The sequence below is a fragment of the Rattus norvegicus genome, chromosome 12 (genome assembly GCF_021556685.1).
Source record: "Rattus norvegicus strain SHRSP/BbbUtx chromosome 12, alternate assembly SHRSP_T2T, whole genome shotgun sequence".
NCBI lineage: Eukaryota > Metazoa > Chordata > Mammalia > Rodentia > Muridae > Rattus > Rattus norvegicus.
The window spans coordinates 40,957,354-40,971,684 of NC_141545.1; the positions used below are offsets into that span (position 1 = coordinate 40,957,354).

Consider the following 14,331-nt stretch of genomic DNA (forward strand, 5'->3'; position numbering starts at 1 on the left):
TGGGTCTGCATTTGCTCGAGAGTTCTGGAGTTCTGGTTTTGCAATCACTCCCATCTCAGGCTGAGAGGGAGGCTCGTGTCTCAGGAGAGACTCGAGTGTGAGCAGTAGACATGCCAGGGGCTCACTGATCTCGCTGCCCTGGGAGACGTCCCAAGAGGTGAGGGAACCCAGGGACGCCTGGGAGATTCCCATCTGGGTGCTGGTGAGGATTCAGTGATTCTCCTGGATTGGAGAAGAGACCCGCCCTCCCGGCCGTCTGTATTTCCAGAGTGGTCTTTGTCCATGTGTCTTAGGTCTTTGTTTTATGTTACCACTGCATTGACGTTAGACTAGAGCACACAACTTGTCATTTGAGATTCTACTTGGGAAGGAGGAGTGATGTGGAATCCGCTCCCCTTCATCTGTTGTTGCTGAGCTCACGGAAGCTCCCATCTGAATCAGTTCGGTTTTGTGATCTTGCAGCTGCCACTTGTTTTTTGTTTTTGTGCGCACTTCTGTTTTTTTGTCTGTTAATCTTTTGATTGTCTTTCTGTGTGACAGAATGCTTTTGTCCTTTTTGGCGGGCCTCTATTTTCTGGACTCTCTTCTTGTTTTCTCACCATCCCACTTGAGATGCTTGTTAGTAGTTGTTACAGGAAATACAGAATCCTACTAGAGGCCAGAAAAAGTGTTCCAGACACGGATGGAAGGCCCTCACTTCTGCCTGTTGACTTCAATACACCTGAAGGTAGGGAAGGCCAGGTCTACTGCCAGACTCTAATGGTGGGTCTCTGAGGGGCTGAAAATGCCCCACCAGTTTGGCTAAGGTAAGGAAAAGATACGAAAAAAAAGTTGCAGTAACTTGAAGGGTTAAGCTAAGTCACTGAGAGAGTTAGTGAAGTTGCAGAGAAAACAGAGAGACTAAAAAAAAGAAAGAAAGAAAAAAAGAAGACAAAAAGAGCAGAAAGAGAGACAGAAAGAAGAAGCTAAAAGACAGGAGAAAAACATACTGGTCACAGTAGTTAGAGTCTAGGAAGACAGCACCTGGCAACAGAAGAGAATCCCTGGCTAAAGATCAGAGTGCCTATTATGAGAAAAAGAACACTGGGTCAGGGACTGCTCCAGGATAGAGGGGAACCCCAATCAGTGTTTTGTGGATACAGGGACCCAACGCTCTGTGCTCCTATGCCCCAGTGGGCCAGTGTCCATCAAAAGACCTTGGGTACAGGGACCTACCGGCAACAAACAATACTTATGGATACTTGAAGAACAGCGGACCTTGGTGTGGGCCGGGTAACCCACTAGTTCATGGTCATCCCTGAATGCCCCTATCCCTTGCTCATGAGAAATTTACTCTCCAAAATGGCTTGCATGGGCTGAAATGGCTGGGTGAGGCCATGTGTATGCATATCTGCAGACTATGTATGTGGAGGTTAAGACTTGTCTCAGTGCACCAGTACCTGATGCTGGGAGATGTGTGGCTTGGTGCCATTCTGCCTGGAACACATCACTCCTGCCAGCCAGGCACTAACAATTATCACCCAATCCAGGACTTAAACTGTGGTAGAGTGGCTGATGTTTTGCCTTTAAATGAAATGTCCCAGAGGATGGGACCACTGGTCAGCTGACATGGACTGGATTCTCCACCGGTTGGAGGCAATCTGGTCACCTTGCTGTCCAATCCTGACTTGGAGCCACCACAGCACAAGTGTCAAGTACTGGCAGAAGCCCATGGGTAGAGGGAAGACCTCTGCGACTGGCTGATTGACCCCTGCTGAAAGCCGAGGCTACTTTCTCTACAGACGGGAACAGTTCTCTTCATGAAGGTCAGAGATAAGTGGGTGCTGCCATGGTGGACAAAACAATGTCATCTGGGATGGCTGAACCCCAACCCCCAGCACATCAGCGCCGCAGATGTCTTTACCATCTCTTGGATGCCCTGATAAAGCCAGCAACTGTGAGTACTATTCATTGCCCAGGACATCAGGAGGGAAGAGATTCAGTGGCATGGGACAATAACGAAGCAGATCAAGTGGCTCAAAAAATGGCTATGCAGGAGCCTATCCTGGTTGCAGGCCTGCAAGAGACAGCCACTGGGAACTGGAATCAGACCAAGGGATGGCCTCACTTAGAATGTACAACAGAAGAAAAGGCCCAAATTGCTTTAAAAAAAAAAAAGACAATGACACACTTGTGGGAAAACTATATTCCCCAGAGAACAAACAAAAGACTCACTTTGCCAAATACAGAAATGGACTCATTTAGGAGATAAAAAGTTTGTCCAAGTAGTTAAGGTGTATGTAATAGACTTCAAGATTTTACCCAAGAGAGACAGTAAAGAAGTATAAGGTATGTTAGTAAGTGAATGCTTAACAAACAAACAGGGCAAAGAGACCTAAAGAGTTCAGGAAAAAGTCAAAGTGAACTTCACTGAGATAAAACCAGGAAAATATGGTCACAAGTATCTCCTAGTGCTTGTAGATACCTTTTCAGGAATAGATAGAAGCTTTCTCCACCAAGCAAAAGACGGCCTCTGTAGTCATCAAAAAGATACTGGAAGAAATCTGGAGTGCCCAAGGTAATCGAGTCAGACAACGGCCCTACTTTCGTTGCCAAGGTAAGCCAGGGTGTGGCCAAGTATTTAGAGTTTGATTGGAAATTACATTATATTTACAGACCTCAAAGTTCAGAACAGGTAGAGTAAATAAATAAAACTCTAAAAGAGACCCTGACCGGGCTGGAGAGATGGCTCAGTGGTTAAGAGAACTGACTGCTCTTCCAGAGGTCCTGAGTTCAAATCCCAGCAACCACATGGTGGCTCACAACCATCTGTAATGAGATCTGATGCCCTCTTCTGGTGTGTCTGAAGACAGCTACAGTATACTCATAGATAATAAATAAATCTTTAAAAAAAAAAAGAGAGACCCTGACCAAATTGACCATGGAGACTGGCGCAGACTGGCTGGCACTCCTTCCCTCTTGCTCTCTTCAGAGCAAGAAATATCCCTTCCAAGGGTAGGGGATTTAGCTCAGTGGTAGAGCGCTTGCCTAGGAAGCGCAAGGCCCTGGGTTCGGTCCCCAGCTCCGAAAAAAAGAACAAAAAAAAAAAAAAAAAAGAAAGAAAGAAAGAAAGAAAGAAAGAAAGAAAGAAATATCCCTTCCAGATTCAGCCTTACCCACTTTGAGATCTTATATGAGGCCTCAGCTCCTCTGACGGTATTAGATGATGTTACTGAACCAACATGTCATAGTAATAATGATTTGTATGCCAGGCTAAAAGACCTACAGGTGATACAGAAAGAAATCTGCTCACAGCTGGCAGCAGCCTATGCCCTGGGGACCCCTGAGACAGCTTATCAGTTCCAGGTCGGAGACTCGGCTACATACGACGACACCGAGCCCAGACACTAAAACCTCACTGGAAAGGACCATACTTGGTGCTGCTGACCACCCTGACAGCTGTCAAGTGTCAGCTCTCACCAGCCGCGTACAAGCTGTTGGGGCTGAGAGCTGGGACCTAGAGGGACACTCAGATCTTCAAAAAGCTCCCTAGACTTGCACATCAGATAAGTGGACACACCAGAGACGTGACTGGGAGTTTGCTATAATGCTCACTTGAGGAGTGTGCTTTAGAAACAAGAATTTCATGTTTGCCCTGGGTTCCATCAGGATAGGTGTGGGGATAGGCTTGATTTCTATTACAAATGATGGAACATTGCATATGTTAGTACGCCTAACACTTCTTGAAACTGTGCCTCAGGGATCACAATCTGTATAAGTTTAAAAGTTCTAAAAGACAGTCATGACCTTTGTGTGTAGGTTCAGATAGTGTCCAGATTGGAATCCTGATGCTAAAGACTTAGTAAGACACAAAAGAGAGTTAACAATTACTTAGGGCTCTCTTAAGGCTGAGTCTAGGTACTACAAGGACAACTACAATGACATCTGCTGTTGCCCTGCAACACAAGGCTTATAGAGAATTCAGAACTGCCATTGATTTAGATATAAAAAGAGTAAAAAAGACTTTTTAGCTGACCCCCAAGAATCCCTAACCTCCCTCTCAGAGGTAGTCCTTCAGAATAAAAGAAGATTAGACCTGATATTCCTTAAAGAAGGAGGTCTGTGGGTTGGGGATTTAGCTCAGCGGTAGAGCGCTTGCCTAGTGAGCGCAAGGCCCTGGGTTCGGTCCCCAGCTCCAAAAAAAAAAAAAAAAAAAAAAAAGAAGGAGGTCTGTGTGCTACACTAAAAGACAGAGAGACAGAGAAGCGCATCAGGGATGGTTCGAGAGCTGGTTTAGTAGATCTCGTTGGATGACTACTCTGCTATCTTCCCTTATGGAACCCTTCTTAATTTTGCTTCTGTTTCTGATTATAGGTCCATGTGTGTTAAATAAGCTAATTACCTTCATTAAAAAACGAGTGAGTGCTGTTCAGATTTTGATGCTATGCCAACAATATCATACTTTTAAAAGATAAAAAAATCAATATTACAAAGATACAGAAATTTAGTTCTAAGATTAGAACTAGCCACTAGAAGTGGGAAATGAAAGGTAAAAGTTTTAAAGTTGCCCCCCCCCCCAGGGTTGGGGATTTAGCTCAGTGGTAGAGCACTTGCCTAGCAAGTGCAAGGCCCTGGGTTCGGTCCTCAGCTCTGAAAAAAAAAAAAAAAACCCAAAAAACAAAAAACAAAGAACAAAAAAAATAAAGTTGCCCCCTAGACACAAAGTTTAGAGCAGAAGAAAAAAACAGGTTAGGCTCCAGAATTTTATGTTCCAGGAAGCCTCTTCTAGGGCTATAGAATGGGTAATTACATTGGCTGGCTCAACAGCTTTCTCCCAGAAACTAGCTGACCATAAATCTTAGAGAACAATCGTTGAGAAGCAAGCAGCTTCTCCCAGGAACTAGCGGACATAAGTTAAACAATCTTAGGAAACAGAGTTTCTCCTTGTGATTTTTCACTGGTATTCTTCACACTTTCCAATGATACCATCCCTACCCCTTTGTGTTGTGGTTTCTTCCTTTAAATACCTCTTCTCCCAGCCTCTCAGAGTCGAACTCCACTGCCCCTGCGTGGGATATGAGTCTCGACCCCAGTGCACTGGTTCCTATCGATAAACCTCATGTGATTACAGCAAGGATGGTCTTGTGTGAGTTCTTGGGGGGTTGAGTCACCCCAAGACTTGAGTGAGGGTCTCCCCGTGCTGGGGGTCTTTCACTATTAACATATCCCATCGACACATTAAAGGAGTGGAGAGGCAGAGAGAGCCTGCAGTATCTTGCCTTTTAGAAAGAATAGTCTAATTATCAATTCAGTTACCAACTCTTGATCTCATGGGTTAACTCAAGAGAAGCTAGACCTCTTCTCCGGGCTGTGGGTTCAGTCCTTGAATGGGGTCATAATTCTCTAATTTCTAATCCCGGTGGCTCTTAGTTCTAAGAAATGGATGTTCAATGCATTCAGGTGCATACAAAGCCACCAGGCCCTGGAGCAAGCCCAGTATCAAGGAGCAGGGATCTAGGTGAGCCTGGTAGGACTGAGGATTGGTGGAGAACCTGGCAGGTAGGAGAGATCTGACACAGGAGAAGCTGGGGTCACCCAGAGACCAGAAGGAGTAGCCTGGAGGAACAGGGGTCTAGTGGAGGTAGAGAAAGGCTGGGTTGTGGAGTCCTGAGTCTGGCTCTGGCTTGACTCACCAGATATAGATGCAGATGGCCAGTAGGAAGAAGTTCTTCAGAGCCCCGAGCCGTGTGCTGTGGATATGAAGGACTTTCGCGGAGTTGTAGCTGCATAAATGTCTCACTGGCAGCATGGTGAGAAGGCTCTCCGAGCGCTCCAGGGAGGAAGTGACTGGAAGCAAAGTCTGCCTATCTCTTCTGAGGAACCTCAGAGTTCTGAGCAAAGGTAAACTCTAAAGTGAAAGCTCTGAGAGAAACCGCCTTCTCATCTATAATCTGCAGAGAGCCGGGGGCTAGCTTCAGGCTTTGCTGTCTGAACACACACCCTCGCTCATGTTGAGGGGAACATTTGTGGGAGCATCAATTCCTTGCATCAAACTACAGGAAAAAAAGTGTGCACACTACCCTTCACAAGGATCTCTCTCTTTCTCTCTCTCTCTCTCTCTCTCTCTCTCTCTCTCTCTCTCTCTCTCTCTCATTTCGTGAGAGGAGGTTTCTCTGTGTAACCACAGTCCTTGGCTGTCCTGGACTGGCTTTGTAGACCAGGCTGGCCTCACAGAGATCCTCCTGTTTCTGCCTCCTGAATGCTAGGATAAAAGTCATGCGCCACAAGGGTCTTGACAGCCATGTCCGTATGGGTATGGCTGAGATGGTGAAGGGTCCAGACAACACCTTGGGTATCAGTCCTGTCACTGGTGATTATACAAGGAAGGGTCCGGGCAAGCTTCCCCCCGTGGTTGTTGACTGGTCCCCATGAAGACAACCATTGCTCTCCCTCTTTTCCCCATCGCATTTAAATATAATTTATCATCTTAAAAATAAACCTTCCTCTACCCCACATGCTTCTGCTGCCATGCAGGGCCTGGCTCCTCCTGTGGAGCCCAGTCTTTTGAACGAGTGGGTCACCACATCCATCCCGTACACCTCCATTCACTCCTTCACCCACTCCAGTCTGACTCCCACCCCCACCCCTCATCAACACACCCCCCTCCTACCCCACCCCCACCCCAAAGCCAGCAGGCATACTGCAGATTCCGTGAGCGACTCCCATGATTGTGGATCACTTCCTTCTCCCTCTAACCACAGCCCCAAGGAGCCTACGTTCTCATGACCTCCTTGAATCTCTCTGGTGGCTGTCTCAGAATGCTCTGGGAAGTTCGCCTCTCCCTGCCCCTTGAAAGTGAGAGTCACTCGGGGCTCTCCCTTCAAAGCTTCCTGCTCTCCTCTAGCTGCCTCTCTTGCTGGTCAGTTGATGATGTCCATGACTTCAATGACCCTCTCTATAGGCAGGTGGTATATAATCTGTCTCAAAGCTCTGAAACAAGTTGCTACACAATCACAGTGTGTCGTTCTGAATCTCGTGGATTCTTCCTTTAACCCCAATGACCTTTTTTCCTGAACTTACTAGCCCCAGGAAGGTGTTCCAACAACTTACCGTTAGCTGCCCTAGTCAGGAATACGGCACCCTCTTAACCCCTCTCCTCCTTACCTTCCCCAACCCTGCTCTTTGCCCATCCATTCTACTATGAGTCCTATTGCTTGATCTGGGCAAGGTAGTATTTGCTGTGATCCTTCCACTAGGGTGGTGGTGGAAGCAGAGGCAGGGGGGTAGCTGTTTAAGGCTGGGGTTGCTGCCTATGAAGCAACTTGGAACCCTGTCTCAGACAACCAAAACTCAAAGAAATCCCACCTACTTTATCTTCCACATATTCTCCAACCCCATCTGTCCCCTGTCTCGGTCACCTCCTCAGGCCAGGCCACCATCAGTTCACAATACAGCTTGGTCTCCCTCCAGGCCTGGTCCTGTCCCCTCCAGTCTCCAGGCCGACCATGAAGTCTGGATGAACTCAGTCTGAGATTGAACTCTGGAAGAGCAATTTCGTCTCTGCCACTGACTGGCTGTGTGACTTTGGCCACCGAAGAGATTTGTAAATATGGCTAAGACAGTTCATCCTGTGATCTATCACATGCTCAAACACCAGGTTCACTTGGACACCACACAGTCAGGAAGCAAGAAGTTACAGGAAATAGGTCTCTGTGGACCACTGCCCAATGTGAACCCACAAAACCAACAGTCCTTCTTAGTCATGTGAGAACTGGGCACCGGGACCTCAGCTGCCGCTGCCCCCTGAATGTGCTGGCTCCTACCAGTCACCCATCCTGTGGCATGATCCCGAGGATTGCCGAGCCTCACCTCTGGAACTCAGCAGTGGCACCTTATCGGGAGAACAGTCTGGACACATGACTGAGGACTTTGAGGTGTGAGTTCACTTTAGGTAATCTGGGTGAGTTCCAAACACCTATTTGTCCCTATAGAAGAGCCCGAGGGTGGCCTGACAGGCAGAAAAAGAGACATTATGGAAATACTGAGGAGAGAAGACAGGAAGAGGTTGCCTTCCTCTTGATATTTTCCAGTGTCCTCAAGATAAAGCTCACAGTCTGCCCCCGCCCCTTGCTGGTTTCCGCAGTCCCCTGGGCCTCCCCTCTGAGACAATGTAACAGATTAATTAGTAGCTCCAGGCTGCTGATCCATGGCCTAGTGCAGTGTCCACAGCCAGGGAGGCTGAGCCGGCACGGGCTCCAGAAGCCTCATGGCTAAGGCCGCCGAGTGGCATAGTGGGGCAGAGGAGCCAGCTGCCTGGGCAGTTTTCATAAAGCTAAAAGAGAAAGGGATTGTGCTGCTAAAAAAAAAAAAAAAAAAAAAAAAAAAAAAAAAAAAAAACAACAACAACAACAACAAACTTTTTTTTTCTTTTTTTCGGAGCTGGGGACCGAACCCAGGGCCTTGTGCTTGCTAGGCAAGCGCTCTACCACTGAGCTAAATCCCCAACCCCCAAAACACTTTTTTTGAGATTATGTGTTTCAGATTTTGTTTTGAACATTCGGGGTCTAGACATGCATAAAAGGATATCACAGACTGTAGTAGACAAAGCGTTTTAAGCTGGGCAGTGGTGGCCCATGCTTTTAACTCCAGCACTAGGGAGGCAGAACCAGGTGGATCTCTGTGAGTTCGAGGCCAGCCTGGTCTACAGAGCAAGTTCCAGAACAGCCCAGGCCACACAGAGATCTGTCTGGGGGAGGCTGGGGGAGGGGAGCGGGGGGGGGGGGCGGGACCGAAAGCAAAACCAAAAGAGCAAAAAGAACAAAAACCAAAAAAAGCCAAACAACCCTCCCTGCAAGATCAACAGAATCATTTTAACTGCTCTCTCTGCTTCCCTAACAGTGCTGAGCAAGCTTGTCTCTCTGATCTTGCACAGAAAGTACAAAGACACCCTCAGCCACGGGACCCCGGAGCCATCTTTCCCCAGAGCAGGTCCAACTCAAATTGGCCCACGTCTCTCCAACTCCACCACTCCATTCTAGCCCAAGCTGCGATCTTCGATCAGCTGGGTGACTCCAGCGGACTCTCGGTGACCTTTGTACCCTACTCTTGGTCTATCGAATGTCCCATTCCTCTGCACGGAAGCCACTGGAGAGCCTTCAGATGGCTCCACTCCCCAGTGATAGAGAGACTCTGCAGAGAATGGCACTCTTATCTGCCCTGGCTCCTGTTCCTCCCTGAACTTCTGGATCTTGGGGGTCGTTGCTGTCCCTCTTGCTTGCTTCTTTGATCTTTGCAGTTCCTGTTCTCTCCGTCCCATGTGTTACGTGGCCGTGGCCGCATTCTTCGCCTACAGGGGTCTCTTCCCAAGTGGGCCTTTTCTAATCCTCCAGCCGCCCCAGCTCCAGCTTCCCATCCAGGGCTAAGGTGACGAACTACACATTGCGTTTCCCATGAGGCCACAGAGACTGTGCCTGGGTTCGTTTGGCATCTGTTATCTTCTCCGCCTACGTCACGGTTTCACAGAAGAGCCCCAGCCTTACAGGTATGAGGCCACCCTTTGGGGAACAGCCAGCCAATCTGAGAGCACGTTTTAAAACCCATAAATAAGCACAGGCAACACGTTCTCCCCAGCAAAGGACAGCCCGAGGCTTCAAAGGGCAGCACTGCATTTGCTCTTGGTGGAGGTTAACTGGTCCAGGGGGAACTGCTGTAAATTATATCAGCCTTCTCTGATCTCCTTGGGCCACTGAAATATCTCTGAGCTCGGTCTCCAGGGGAGAGGAAACCATCTTCCCAATAGAAAGCAAATATCTTTCAAATATCTTTTTTTTTTTTTTTTTTTTTTTTTTACCACTGCGAGTGACTTGGTTCAGACAAGTTGGTGTTGGAGGAGCCAGTTTTCTGAACAAATGGCTCGGCTCCCCCAGTCACAGCCAGCCAAATAGGGGTATCGTACCAGCGAGAGTCAACGGTTAGTGTGGGCTCCTGATGTGAATGAGAAAGGGGCTAGCCTGGGCAACAGCCAGAAGCGCAGACTCCACAACTGTTTCAGGGCTGAGGTCTCTACAGACAAACCAGGGCTGCAAACAAGCCTCCGTCTCCTCTGAGATCTCTTATTTATTATTTTTATGTGTGGGGGTGCCTGTGTGAGTTTATGTGCACGATGCATGTGCAGAAGCCTGCCAAGGCCACAAGGTTTGGAGCTGGAGTTACAGACTATTATGAGCCATTATGTGTGTGTGCTGGGAACTGAACCTAAGTCCTGTATAAGAGAAGCCAGTACTCTTCTTCTTATTTTTTTTTTTTTTTCGGAGCTGGGGACCAAACCCAGGGCCTTGCGCTTGCTAGGCAAGTGCTCTACCACTGAGCTAAATCCCCAACCAGCACTCTTAACCAGAGTCCTCTCTCCACCTCCAGTCTCTTGAAATGACCTTATAATTTGTTTCACATGCTCTTTCTTTTTTCTTTCTTTCTTTCTTTCTTTCTTTCTTTCTTCCTTCCTTCCTTCCTTCCTTCCTTCCTTCCTTCCTTTCTTGTTTTGTTTTTCAAAACAGGGTTTTCTCTGTGTACCTCTGGCTGTCCTGGAACTAGCTCTGTAGTTCCAATACTAAGGCTGGTCCTGAACTCAGAGATAACCACCTGCCTCTGCCTCCCAAGGGCTGGGATTAAAGGTTTGCAATACCACCACTGCCCAGCTCCCCATCCCCATTTATTTTGGTGACACTTTTCCCCTTAGAGATAAGGTTTTATATAGCCTAGACTCACTTCAAATTCTGTTATGTAGCCGAGGCTGGCTTTGCCACACTGGTGAACCCTAAACCTGTCCAGAAATCAGAGCCAAAGCCTTACTCCCCGGCAATGGCCCCACGCCTTCAGTTTTTCTCCAGCTCTGGGAGAAGCTGCTGCTTTTCCAGTTTTACCCGAGCTAAAGGTGGGTTAACTCATTTTAGGAGCTCTACTGGGTGGGAGATTTATGTCTAGATGAGCAGGCAGGACAATAAGGAGTTTATTCCGTGAAGCAGGGAGGACTGAAGGTTGATAGAGGGGTCCCTAGACCAGGAAGCCCTCCATGCTTATGCCAGGCACCTAACTGATGGGCCATGACACTGTTGAATTTGTTCTGCCCTGCAGAATCCATGTAACTGAATTTGAGCCAATTCAATACATGTAAGACTTGACTCCACCACTTGAAAGCCAAAGGAGGGCCAGCAAAATGCCATAGAGTTCCTGATAGTTTTGTTACTAGCTCATTTGATGGTCCCAATAATGATTGTGCCCATTTTACAGATGGGAAAACTGAGGCCCAAAGAGGTGCAGGAGGGTGGGGAACTAAGTTAGGTGGTAATGCTTGTCACAGGAGCCCGAAGATGTGAGTTCTCACATGAAGGCCAGGCTTGGTGGCTACAACTATGGTGCCATCATGGCACAGAGAGGGTACTCCCTGGAGCTCATCAGCCACCAGCCTTGCCAAATAGGTCAGTCTCAGTGTCAGGGAGAGCCCCTGTCTCCTGAAAGGTAAGATGGAGGGTTGGGGATTTAGCTCAGTGGTAGAGCGCTTGCCTAGGAAGCGCAAGGCCCTGGGTTCGGTCCCCAGCTCCGAAAAAAAGAACCAAAAAAAAAAAAAAAGGGTAAGATGGAGAACACTCAAAGAACACACCTGAACATCAGCACATGACATCTACACAGAAATAGATGGGGGTTTTTGAATCCACGGTCCCACAACTCAAACCCAAACCCAAGCACGGTTGTGGTTAAACCACTCTGAGACTCAAAATAGAGAATGAATATAAAGACGCCCATCCTGCTCTCGTAGATGGTTTGGAGAAATGGCTGCCCGTTCTGAGTCGCTACCATCGGCATCAATGATACGGGATGAGCTTTTTCTTCCATTGTTGTCTGAAGACTGTATGAACGGACACAGAAACTGAGGCTCAGGCAGGTTAAGTGACTTGGCCAAGAAGAGGTGTCCAGGATTATAGAATAGACCACCTCTGAGCTTGGTGAATGGCTCCATGGGCTAAATATTTGCCATGCAAGCGGAAAGATGCAACTTCAACCCATAGCATCCCTGTAAAGATTGAGCATCCCAGCAGGTGTCTGTTATCCCAACACCAGGGAGGCTGAGACTGCAGGATTCTGGTGTTTGATGGCCAGACAGGGTAGCTGAATAGGTGAGCAGGTTCTGTAGGGACCCTGTCTCGAAGGGTGGGGGAGCTACTGAGGAAGTTCACCCCTGGCCTTCACAGGCACACACACCCTTACACACTCAGAGGCCACTCTCACTCTTTGTAAACCACAGCACCTCCACACGCGGTGGTGTCAAAAGTGCTGCCCGTCAGTATCATCCTCAGGGAAATACAAGCCAAAAGCCACAAGGAGAGAGCACTTCACACCCACTAGGTAAGTTACAGTCCCATAGCCACATCACCTCTTGGTGAGGATGTGGACAGAGGGCTCCGAGGCTGTGAAAAGGTGAACAGTCCAGCAGTGCCTCTGAGGGTGACGTGCGGTTGTCATGTGACCTAACAAGTCCTCCCTCCTAGGTTAGCCCACGAGAGATTAGGACATGGGTCCAGGTGACCAAGAGAGAGGCAACCCAACATCCTCTGGTGAATGGGTGCGAAGTGGTCTTATCCAGTGGGTTATCTATACTTACACACAGCGGACTGTATATATATATATATATATGTATATGTATATGTGTATATATGTGTATATATGTGTATATATGTATATATATGTATATATGTGTATATATGTATATATATGTATATATGTATATATGTATATATATGGTAATAATAATAATAATATAAAATAGGTAAGCTCACAGGAACAGAAAATGGATTGGTAGGTACCTGATTGAAGGGACAATCTTTTAGGCTGATGGAAATGTTCTTTTTGCTTGGTTGGTTTTGTTTTTCAAAACAGGGTCTCTCTGTGTAGTCCTGCCTGTCTTCGAACTCACTTCGTAGACAGGCTGAACTCTACCTCCCCGGTGCTGGGACTAAAGGCATGCGCCACTGCACCCAGCTGAAAATGTTTTTGACTTCTGGTGATCACGCTCGGTGAATGCGCCTAAAGCCATGGACATGGAGGCTGCATGTAAATCAGTGAAAATCCGGGGTACACATTGTGTACCTTTGTAAGCGGTTTTTAAAGCCCCCCGCCCCCGGATGCTCTAAAACGACATTTCCAAACCTGGTTCTTTTACAAATTCTTTTTTTTTTTTTTTTTTTTTGTGGTTCTTTTTTTTTTTTTCGGAGCTGGGGACCGAACCCAGGGCCTTGCGCTTCCTAGGTAAGCGCTCTACCACTGAGCTAAATCCCCAGCCCCCCAAACCTGGTTCTTAAGCAGGAGGATTGATTCAGAGCCCAAAGGAAAATCCCCTGGCCTCTGTGGGAGCCCGAGGTGTTGACCGGTGTCTCCCAGGTTCCCCAGGCACGCCCTGATTTGCTCATCTTTCAGGCCTTGGCTGCAGTTGAAAAGGCCCAAGGGAGGCACACAGCCTGCCACCCTCTCTCTGCCGCTTCCTTCAGCTACAGCCAACGACAGCTTCCTCTTACCGGTTCCTCCCAGCGGGCTATGAGTGTGAGTCTCAGATTTAAGGACCACATGGAAAGGGCAGCTACACCGTGGGGCTGCCGGCGGCGCTGTCCAGTGCTGCCGAGATCTGCCCATCCCACGCCCCACTAACCTAACGTAGGAAAAGACGGTCATGTGCAAGATCCACTTGATGGTGCCGTAATTCACGCTCTGGATCCGGGTGACTTTGTTTGTCTCATACTGAAAGACATCGTTCCAGCTGCAGCAAGCCGGCATGGCGACAGGCTCACTCTGTTTCGGCGGGACCTGGGCTAGACCTTCCCAGGCTAGACCACAGCAAGCCCCCACCGAAGAGTAGCCGAAGAAAGCACACCGATTCTCAGCAGGAACGTTTAACTTCCAGCTCCTCCAGCGACTGCAGCAGAGGCGGGTCCTGGCAACCGCCCCAAATGTGAGTGGAATAAACATGAACCAAGTCCTACAGGCCTGCCTGCCGGATGACCCCGCCCTGCCAGCCTCCCCCAGACGCCCGCACAAAGATGGTGTTCAGAAGATGGGCATTTAAAAAATTCCCCCTCCCCCACCCCTTTCCTCTCGCCTTTTCGAACTCATTTCATTTGGGAGAAAGGGGCTATCCTTCAAATGTCGTGAGACCCTGAGTGTGATTCAGACAAGGGCCTATCAGACGTGTTCGCTGCCTTCAGCCCCGCTCAGACCCATCCGTTTCTTTTGTTGCTTGTTTGAGACCGGTTCTCAGGCAACCAGGCTGACTTCACATTTGTTATTTACTCGAGGCTAGCCCTGAAC

At 48.2% G+C, this 14,331-nt stretch overlaps 1 protein-coding gene across 3 annotated transcripts in view; it reads right to left on the reverse strand.

Moving 5' to 3' along the window:
* The window catches only part of P2rx7 (purinergic receptor P2X 7), a 43,529-nt gene extending 29,609 nt beyond the window's left edge, over positions 1 to 13,920 (reverse strand). Inside the window, exons 1-2 of one of the 3 annotated variants that reach the window (XM_087578177.1) lie at positions 7,398 to 7,541; positions 5,673 to 5,729 (exon numbers count right to left, since the gene is read on the reverse strand). Coding sequence is in view for 2 of the 3 variants with exons in the window: in NM_019256.2 (NP_062129.1) it covers positions 13,676 to 13,800 (125 nt within the window). In the remaining variant the exon portion in view is untranslated. 3 annotated transcript variants of the gene reach the window in all.
* Positions 13,921 to 14,331: the final 411 nt, after the last annotated feature.